Genomic DNA, 10227 nt, shown 5'->3' with positions numbered 1-10227 from the left:
TTCTAATTATAATAATACAAAATAAAATAAATAAGTGACAAAATTAGCCAATCAGAGAGGAGAGCCGGTTGTTTAGTTTTCAGGACTCCGAAACCGGATCCGGTTGTTTAGACACTTCCTAATATTAATAAGAAGGACGTGGATATACGTCCGAGCATCAGACACCTGTTCGTATGTGCTATTCGTCCGAGCAGTTGTTGCGCATGCGCTGTTCATGTTGTATTACATAAATGTAAGTCTAGGGAGCCGCATACTACATAACCATACCCTAACCCTAACACCAACTATAAACCGACTCGGTTCACTTATATACGCGAGTGATAGGACCAAACACTATCTATGGTGTACTCACATACGCAACGCATGTAATATGATGTATGCAGGGGCGTCACAGCCGTAGGGCTGCCGTAGCACAACGCTACGGGGCCCCCAGCCTAAAGTAAAGGGCAAAAAATCATAAATCTAAAGGGTAAATAGCATTTTAGAGCGTCTAGATTTAAAAATTGTCTGGGGGAGACAACCCAGACCCCCCTTCACACTTCCTACCCCCGGCACTCGTGCCGTGCTCCTGCGGCATGCTACATGAACAGCGCATGCGCAACAACTGCTCGGACGAATAGCACATACATAATACGAACAGGTGTCCGATGCTCGGACGAATATCCACGTCGTAATAAGAATAAGAAGAATTAAATAAGAATAAGAATTCCCCGCACATTCCAAAGAGAGAATCAGTGCCTTGACTTGTGAAATACAAGAGAGGGACCCCAAGATAGGCTTACAACTTACAAGTACAAGTTACAAGTTACAACTTACAAGATACAATTGCCAATGTTGGCATGTTGCAATTATTGTGAATCGAATGAAAACAATATACTAGGCCTAGCTCACCACTTCAATATAACGAAACCCTGTTAAAACAAGATTTTTCAGAAGCTCGCAACCTATTCCACCAGCACCAACAACAAGCAGCTTAGCCGCACGAATTTCCTCAGGACCGGCAAACTCCCGTTGTTCAACATTCGCCATCTTGCTTGCAAAACCCAAGCCATGTTAATAGATGGCGCCAAGCGCCAAGGAAGCAAAACACAGGTTGTTGTTATCAGTGCCAGTTGTTGTTGTCGAGTTAAAAAAAGTTTAAACATTTTACTTTCTACTTGATCGTGTCAGTTAAGGCGTTCGAAATTAAAGTCTAAACCGGAATCAGTAAATGGTATACTAAACAAGATCCACATCCTGTGGTATGGGCTTCTATTGCTATATCACGTTGGCACTAACAACAGTAACATGGATTGCAGTCGTACAGAAGAGGAGCAAGCAGCAAGAACATTTCTACGGGAACGTTTTTTGCGCATGTTAACTGCTGTCACCAACAGTGAGGCTGTGTTCCATCTACACCACAACACTGTTACAAGCGCTGTTTTCAAGAAGACAGACATTGATTTGGAAACATTCCATGTGTCGAATTTAGTAACGCCGATTGGGGTACAAACAGAAGCACTGCTCAGAGGAACAGATATAATCAGTGTTTCCATGAAGTTAAAAATAAAAGAACCCTAGCGACCATCAGACCATAATAACTTAATTTATGCAAAAAATAATATCACAGAAGGTAATTAAGACTAAGAGCATCTGTATGTGTAAATTGTATGTATGAATTCGTCGGCACTGTGTGCATGTGCAATACTAATTTTCATGTTGTTAATTGGTTTGGAATTTTTCTGTAGTGCCGATAGGCGATACTATTTGATTTATGGTGTAATCACAATTATTGTAGGTATTCCAAAGTTTGTCTATGGATGCAAATGAAGCAAAGTAGAAATAAAGGTAGCACCTCCTGTAGCTGTGTTCATTCTGTAAAGCCTGGATCTGACGAGCCTTGCTGTTCTATCTGTGTGGCATTTAGATTACATGTGGAGAGTCGGGCTCTAAGGCACAAAAAGAGAAACTCATACAAATCTGTAAGTGGTTGACGAAATCGTTTTTATATCGAGTTAAATATATGAAATAAAGAAGAGAACAGTGTTAATTAAAAGTTTTTGCACATTTAAGCCTGTTACTTTTATACTCAAGTATATAGATGGATCAAATGCATAAATCACTGTTTAAAATTTAGTAGGGTTCTCTATAATAGTATTATGATATGTAAATATAAGAGCACGGGCAATATAATGTTAATTTCCAATTATATAATGAGCATAAGTACCACGCATTTATTGCCTGGCACGCTTCGCCTCAACTGTTTAGATGGGATCCAGTTATTTATTGCAGGAAATAGATGGGAGCACTACTTTCTATAAAATTAGATTCCATTAATTTAATTCCAATTAAATTTAATCTATATAAATTTTATCAAGTTGCATCCAGGGTTAATGTGCCGATCAATGTTCGCTCCAGTATAGTGTGCTCCAGAGCCTGCTACCTTTATGAGCTTGTGGTCATAGTAAACTACACGTTCGAATATGCAGTTTCTGGCTTCCTTGCAGGAACTTGGTCCATGGCCCACATGCGGTTACATCAATCAGCACAGTCTTCCTGAGGGCGCTCCCAAGCTGGGAACAAATTCTTCACGCTCCGAGGGAGTTGCCTCCACTACTAACAGAGTGGGAAGGAAACCGAGCCAGGGTGTCACAAAAAGCCCAGGGAAGCTCAGAGCTGGGTTGCCACATCGAGGAAACGACGTCTACACGTTTCACCATGATCCTGATCCTTCACACTACATGCAGCAGTACAGGTACGTGGCGCCACCTAGTGTTAACTCGACATAATAACCTGCTGCATTATGTTCAATCTAACATAGTTCTGAGTTATGCTCGCACCACTAATTTGAGCTTCGTTATTATTGTATGTGATGGTCATACTGCTACAGGCTATGGCAATAGACTACCGGATTTTTATTTAAGTATTTTCTACAAAAAATATATTTTTCTGATAAAAAGGTGAACATTTATGTAATTTTTGCAACTCCTGGACCCGGTTCCACAGTCGTGGGTTAACTCTTAACTCTGAGTTAAATTCATTAACTCAGAGTTAAAGTTAACCCACGACCGTGGAACCGGGTCCTGGTGACATGTCTATGTCATTCCAAATAATTCCTCCCCTATCTTGCCTGTCTGCATAGTAACGATTAAGTACGTGTTACTACATGTAGGTCTCAGTTTACGGACAAGAAGCTTGAAGCATATGGTAGAAGGCCAGCATCCTGTAAGGGCCAGCTTCTTCGACCAGCTGCAGTGACAGCTTTCGACTCATACAAGCTGTTTGGTGAATATGTCTACACAAAAGTACGCAAGCTGCTTCCATATCATCTCTCTGGATTGCTGTATATTTCCTGTAATGTGATTGTTTTGTATGTCTTCATGCTTTGGTATCGACCTCAGATGTTGAAGTCGGATGAAGTTTATAGGACCAGCACTGTCATAAGTCTGTTCATGTGACTAAGCAAGAATCTAATCTAAGATCTAATCTATTCATTATTTAGAGAGCCATTCTCAGTGTGAAGATCAAGGGTGTAAGCGAAACATCAGATAGTCCTTTGACCCATGTAGAAGTAGGATGGGTGTCGTACACCCATGCAATAGCAACACGAGTCTAAATATCTTTACCCTAGCAATTTATCACATTATTTACATGGATAAGTTGTTGAAATAATAAATATTATCATGATCATAGTTATTATTACTACTAACATATATATATATATATATACATACATATATTTATATATAGTTGATTGTCATATTATGTCAATGCCAGGTGGAGGAGCTTCCAGAGAGTATAGTTCCGAGGAGAAGACCTGTAGTGTCTACGCTGCAGGAGCAATACTTCAGACCGCGGTGTCGTCCCTCCATACCAAGCAATGCACACGGAAGAGTGCATCCCACCTCTCTGCCCAGCTTTATACACAAAGGTAAGAATTTAATGTTCGCGTACAAATTCCACTGTGATTCTCGGTATTAGAAACTTTTCTAGTTAATTTTCTAGAGGATAGGAAGGTAAATGGGAAATTAAAGGTAGCTTCCCTCGAACATTCCACGTAAATTTGTGTAACAAACCACTTAAAAACGTCAGTAAATAACTAACTACACTTTAACTGAACGTTAGCTTTGAAAATAAAACTGTAAAAATATGTATCAAAGCCTATATTTGCTAATCCAAGAAACAACTCGAAAAACTCTTTTCGCCGCGGTTCCGTAAGCGCCATATTGTTTATATTTGAGCAACCATCATTTCAATCGAGTCAATGTAGCCACTCAGATATCATAACTTTTAATATAAATCATTTTATGAAATCAAACTTTGTAGTCTAGACAGAGAGGCACCTCGACTGTTTATGTTATTAATTTCAGAATTTTTACGGTAACCGTTTTCGAGATAGAGCGTGCTAAAAACCCAACAAAAACGTTGCCCTTTCCGTATCAGCTAGCCATGTACGTGACCAGAAAAACCATTGGGTCATAACATGCCAGTGTATAATTTTACATAGCATAATTTATACATACATAACACGGCAAGTGTGCGGAGCAGCCCTTGAAACATAAACATTGAAGCGGTAAACGCGTTTGAAACATTCGACCCAAACGTTTCACTTTGTAGTATAAAAGCTTTGAATGAACGTATTCCTGAGCAATTTTTTTTCACCTATCACACATATATAGGCAGGTACAAGCAATGTTAAAATAATTCATTTTTGCCTGATTTTATGTTTGCCGCTTGAAAGTTTGAGGGAATATCCCTTTAAAGTATCGTTGCTTTTAAGTAGTGTTTGTGGGTTCTGTAGATTCGTAACCGAGTTGAGGTGCTAACTTGAATTTGATGGATTTTATTTATATCTGTAGTCATTAATTATGATATTGCAATAAGTACTCAACGCACAATTTTCAAGTGGTTACACTTGTTATAATGTTATACTGTAGGAATGACTGGGTTCCATCACCGTTCGTGATGAATAAAAGGTTTGAAGTGTTTCTGTGCTGTTTGTGTAGGTAGTCCACCAGGGGGCGGCCTGAGCAGAGGCAGATCCCGTTCATCCCGGGATGATCCCAGAAATCTTGTCAACCCCCTGCTGCTGTTTTATGAGAACAGGTACAAACCTCCTAGATATTAGATGCTACGTTGATCAGACACCTGCAAATGTTTGTGCAATACGATGGATATGCTCACTATCTTTTCTCTGCACGAGAGAGTAATCTAGCTGCCAATGGATTCACTGTGCCAAACTATAGAGATGGTATATATATTTAGTCGCTATTGTGTGTGTTGTAATAACATACGGAGCTTTCTTTAGTAGTATAAAATAATCATAGCAGATATTCATCAGCATTTTATGCTCCCAGATATTTTTTACAGGCAGTTTAATTGATAAAAACATTTTCAATTTGTCATGAAAGGAAACATATTAGGTAATGTTTTTGCTTTCTTGTTTTCATATACAGGTGTATTATATTTGATAGTTCATAATACTCAGTACCTAAAACTAAAACTAAAACTACAGCTTGAAAAATACTACATTTTTATATGTTATATGTAGATATTGTAATTACATTGGGTTCCCGTTCCATGAACATCTATATAACGTATTCGTAATACGGAAAGTAGGAAGTATATGAACTGATGACCAGATACTCTTACCGCAGTTGTAGAGGAAAAATTCGCATTTTATACGTTTGAGAAGTCGAAAGTCGACATTCGTGAAACTTGTGTATAGTATATTTTTTCCTTTCTAAAATATATGCACTAAACCGATGACCAAATGTGTTTCAGTTTCAATCAATACTGTGCTGCTGTAAAAATGCTAAATGAAGATGTTATGCGGAGAATCATTCAAATTTTTTTTCTCCAAATTGTTTGTGCATAATCGTTTGATTTCGTGGTACGTTTATATATCTATCTGCTTATATTATGCTATTATTTCGTGGTTCTAAGAGAAACATACAGTTTTGTGGACTGGGAACTTGAATGTTGCATGTGACTTGTCAAAGCTCAGCATACAATTAACATCACGTATCCATACCACATTATGGGGAAGAGCAGAGTGTAAGGAAGACAGGGGCACAGTAAAACATGTTTCATATGGTTAAACAAGTTTAATGCGTACACGCACATGCACGCACACACACACGTACACGTGCACGCACACACATGCACGCATGCACACACATACACACTTGCATAACATCTTGTACATTACAGTTATTTATATTCATTATACGTTATATTCATCTAGAAATTCTCCATTATTTACAGTCAATTTTATAAATAGTTAATAAATCATAATAGTATATCAAGTTTCACTCGCTCTATATAATATTACCAACTGGAACAGCATAATTATGAAAAGCCATGATGTACGGTTAATATGCAGAAACGTGATAATAATCTGTCACAGTAACATCACGAAAGTGACACGATGAGGTAGTTGATTCGAATATGTTTATAGGTGGAAGCAATCACCTCCTTGGCTAGCTAGAAACCTACTGTTGATGACGTTCCAAAAAATGGGCACGTACTTATTTAAGATGACATCACTGACGCCCGATGCCTTGCCTCGGCATTGCTGTTTAACCAGTTGACTAACTCTTCCTCGTTGTTGGTCATGTACTGGATGTTACCGACTATTGTTTCCTCGGCTGTGTCCCACATATGGTTCATGGACGAATCGTCGGTCGGGAGGCTGGCCCTGAAGCTGTGCACCTATACACATACCAAACACACACACACACACACACACACATATACACATATATATTATGTATATATATATATATATATAGTGGTCCCTGCTTTATCGGGACAGGTCGGCAAGCATGAAGGATATAGTCCAGGTTACAGACAGGTACCTCTGTAAAGGGCATTGCAACATAACTGTTCAGCGAATTCAATCAAACACTCATCTATTTGATAAAAGATATGTCTCTCTACGTTCACGATGAAAACAATAATAAAAATTCATCGCTAATTACGTGACAGCAAATGTAAACTTCATGCATAAGATATGTTCGTTACGGCATTACCTCTCCAAGCTCGAATTGCGTGTTAAACGCTCCTGTGATGGCAGCTACGACATCACTCAGTCTGGCACCGAACCTACAACAAATCAGATAATAAATCATCAAAACAGTGTAATGATGATGGTCTGTCAGTCTGTCAGGCTCAGAAATCGCCAAACGCACGCACGAACGAACGCAAACCCCCACATACGTACGTATGAAACCCACCCACGTTCCCACGTGCTGCTGACATGCATGGACATAGATGCACGCAAATACAAACAAACCACACGAGCACGCACGCACGCACATACGTAGACAGTCGAATACAAACAGAGAAATACAGTTATCACACATGCCCCACGCACTCACACACACATGCCCCACGCACTCACACACACATGCCCCACGCACTCACACACACATGCCCCACGCACTCGCATGCGCGTGAGGTGTGCCTCATTGATAACAGCATTAATATTCGTGTCTCTCATTCACGTAGTACTCCTGACATGAACAGTTTCGCCTGCCACTGTAAGGCTCCCGTCGGTCTTCTTACCTCTTACTGGCGGCGTCGTAGTTTGCACGGAGGAAGTCCCAGGCGAGGTAGCGACCGAGATGGTTGTTTGCTGTGTGGAGGAGTACTAGGTACGCCTCGCTCTGCGGCACCTCATCGTCACCCATCGACCGCTCCAGATACCTGCCGACGACATCAAACCTACTATAGCAGGTCATAGGCCATAGAGCTGTCATAATATTCAGAATAACCTACTATAGCAGGAATAGAGCTGTCATAATTATCAGAAGCACCTACTATAGCAGGAATAGAGCTGTCATAATTTTCAGAATAACCTACTATAGCAGGAATAGAGCTGTCATAATTATCAGAAGCACCTACTATAGCAGGTCATAGAGCTGTCATAATTATCAGAAGCACCTACTATAGCAGGTCATAGAGCTGTCATAATTATCAGAAGCACCTACTATAGCAGGTCATAGGCCATAGAGCTGTCACAATTATCAGAATAACCCACTATAGCAGGGATAGGTCATTAGAGCTGTTAATAGTTAATATTAATCGTCTAAATAGAGCAAATAGCTACAATTTTGTACTTCATTATGCAGGGATGACAGATCCCTGGAACAGGAAGTGATGTCATGATAATGATCACAAATTCCTGCTAATTATTGTACGAATTTATCACATCACATCACTTCTCGACCATAACGTTATATCAGGAGTGAATAATAATAGATTATTATATTACGATATTACTTTAAGATTATATCAAGAGCTAATAATACAGGTTTTAAAGGTATTATTAACTCTTGGTTATATGAATAACGAATAATTCGAGTATAATTTGAGTATTTACCTACTATCGTTGTACAGGGCGTTGTGTAACGAGAAAGTAGATATATGATTGCTACATGGCAGCTATGCGCTAACTACTATCAGGGGTTAATAATGACAGATTTGTCAAATTTAACAAAAATCTAACAAAAAAATTGTCAATTATGACAATTTTTGCCAATTTTAGCAAAATTATTAACCCCTGCTATGGATGTACGGATTCTGAAAGGTAGCGCCACCTGGTGAGGATCCACGGAGCCGTGTTGCACGACAGCCCCTCCAGTAGTCGCTCCCGCTCCGCCGGCCAGTCTTCTGATTGATAGACGTCCCAGACAAAGTCCCACTCGTCGACATCTCCCGTCTTTATTCCCTGACAGTACACAGTCAGACGGTAGTTGACAGACACCCTGTATAAGGAACGAGTTCTATCCTGTACGAGCAGCGCTGGGGTGAGACCTATAATATCCATCTATCTATCAGCATCAACAAAATCTCAATTCGAACAGCTATCACGAAATCCCAGGAAATAAAGCAATTAAAGAGAAAAACGTACTATCAAATGTGGTTTAATCCGCCCCTCCGTTTCAACATCAAATGGCTTAACAGGTCTGTTTCGTTTTTCTGTGTGTGACTTTTGGATATTGACTTGGTCAATTTGTCTCTGGCACATGCCGATCACATCTGGTCAATGAGAGATCCAGACGTAACCTCAAAACAAATATCATTACATCAATGCCAAGGGACTGTCCGTAAAGAATAGAGTCCTGAGAATCTCCGTGAAAATATGAACCATTTTTACTGCATTCCACATCGCTATCCCCTGTCAATTTTACTAAATTAGAGGTCTGGCTTCTGGCTTGCTTCGAGGTATTTGCTTATGTATACGCGTTATGTCTCTGGATTTTTTGTAGCTATGACCCAATTTTTGATTGAATGCTCACAAATAATCATCTCGTGCCAGTCTAACTGCTCAAAGTTCCACGACTCACTTAGCACTCATGTACGGTTCCATGAAACAACCATTGCTGGCCACCTATGATGGCAAAAAGTACAAGTACTTCCACACATCTACGGGCCACCAAAGTTTGACGCGAACTTGTGGATGAACTGCACAGCTGTTGGCAACTGCTGGGCTGTTGCCGTAAATATCCACATGCCTGCGATGGTCTTAAGTGTTTCCATGCAGCTAGTCCCATCGAACTCACTGACACTCGCGCTCTAACTCTGTTACTTTCTTGTCGTCACGATCAGCTGCTCCTATTGATGCGATAACTTGCCTCTCAAGTGGGTGCGACCGTATTTCTGCGGGCATTGGCCCAATAAGAGATTCAAACACCAGGGATAAAATAATATGCTGTGAGTAAACTGCAAATGACCATTAGTAAAACATTCACCTGTAACAGAATAATTGACAAGGATGTATTCCTTAATCCTATTTATTTTCAGCAGCCGAATGGCAGTCACTAATGAATATATATTTGCTCTGGCTGTTGGGGCCATTTTAAATAAATATATAAGCTATTCACACTACTAAGAATGTCATTTCAAGCACAGTTTGTATATGAAGCGCATCACCTAAAATTACAGTTGATACCCCATAGGGCATGAAAAAGTAGTTCATACTGCAGAAATAATGTTTCTCTTTCGAATTTAGTGTCATAACTAACAAATTCTGCCTTGGGTGAATTTTCGGCATGACATCTGGGAATTTCGACACACAAAAGTTAGGTGGCTACCCTAACATGTCACATGAATAATAAAGAAACTCTAGGCTCAATGAGGCCAGTAGACACCATGTAAAATGATGGGCCACTCGCCCCAGGACCATTCTCTCGTCTCTCTTCTTTCTCTCGGCTCCTCCTCGGTGCGCTCGCGCTCTCGTCT

General features: G+C 39.9%; 3 protein-coding genes across 4 annotated transcripts in view; 1 reads left to right on the top strand and 2 right to left on the bottom strand.

The window, feature by feature from the left end:
• The window catches only part of LOC106807070 (SUMO-activating enzyme subunit 2-like), a 15180-nt gene extending 14120 nt beyond the window's left edge, over nucleotides 1-1060 (bottom strand). Inside the window, exon 1 of the mRNA XM_014809307.1 lies at nucleotides 892-1060. Within this exon, the coding sequence (XP_014664793.1) occupies nucleotides 892-1029 (138 nt within the window). The 5' untranslated portion in view covers nucleotides 1030-1060. The remainder of the gene's footprint in view (nucleotides 1-891) is intronic.
• Nucleotides 1061-1098: 38 nt separating this feature from the next.
• LOC106807072 lies at nucleotides 1099-5748 on the top strand. 2 transcript variants are annotated; one of them, XR_001393618.1, is made up of 6 exons: nucleotides 1099-1612; nucleotides 1778-1961; nucleotides 2487-2734; nucleotides 3152-3284; nucleotides 3757-3910; nucleotides 4986-5748. XR_001393618.1 is itself a non-coding variant. In XM_014809309.1 (5 exons), the coding sequence occupies exons 1-5, from the start codon at nucleotides 1800-1802 to the stop codon at nucleotides 5105-5107; spliced, it is 819 nt and encodes a 272-aa protein (XP_014664795.1). In that variant the 5' UTR covers nucleotides 1781-1799; the 3' UTR covers nucleotides 5108-5748. The 2 variants fall into 2 exon arrangements, 1 of the variants encoding a protein (XP_014664795.1); XM_014809309.1 differs by lacking the exon at nucleotides 1099-1612 and having other exon boundaries at nucleotides 1781-1961.
• Nucleotides 5749-6046: 298 nt separating this feature from the next.
• LOC106807071 (aminopeptidase N-like) overlaps nucleotides 6047-10227 on the bottom strand; it is a 5836-nt gene continuing 1655 nt past the window's right edge. Inside the window, exons 4-7 of the mRNA XM_014809308.1 lie at nucleotides 8583-8750; nucleotides 7549-7689; nucleotides 7014-7086; nucleotides 6047-6693 (exon numbers count right to left, since the gene is read on the bottom strand). Coding sequence (XP_014664794.1) covers nucleotides 6514-6693; nucleotides 7014-7086; nucleotides 7549-7689; nucleotides 8583-8750 — 562 coding nt within the window. The 3' untranslated portion in view covers nucleotides 6047-6513. The remainder of the gene's footprint in view (nucleotides 6694-7013; nucleotides 7087-7548; nucleotides 7690-8582; nucleotides 8751-10227) is intronic.

Source organism: Priapulus caudatus, unplaced genomic scaffold (assembly GCF_000485595.1).
Source record: "Priapulus caudatus unplaced genomic scaffold, Priapulus_caudatus-5.0.1 Scaffold193, whole genome shotgun sequence".
Lineage (NCBI taxonomy): Eukaryota > Metazoa > Priapulida > Priapulimorpha > Priapulimorphida > Priapulidae > Priapulus > Priapulus caudatus.
Note: the sequence above shows the minus strand (reverse complement) of the source record. Positions and strands in the feature narration are given on the sequence as shown.

Coding starts and splice junctions, on each gene's coding strand:
- LOC106807072 (XM_014809309.1), top strand. CDS start 1,800: ATGCAAATGAAGCAAAGTAGAAATAAAGGTAGCACCTCCTGTAGCTGT. Junction 3,285..3,756: donor GTGAATATGTCTACACAAAA/GTACGCAAGCTG, acceptor TGTCAATGCCAG/GTGGAGGAGCTTCCAGAGAG. Junction 3,911..4,985: donor GCCCAGCTTTATACACAAAG/GTAAGAATTTAA, acceptor CTGTTTGTGTAG/GTAGTCCACCAGGGGGCGGC.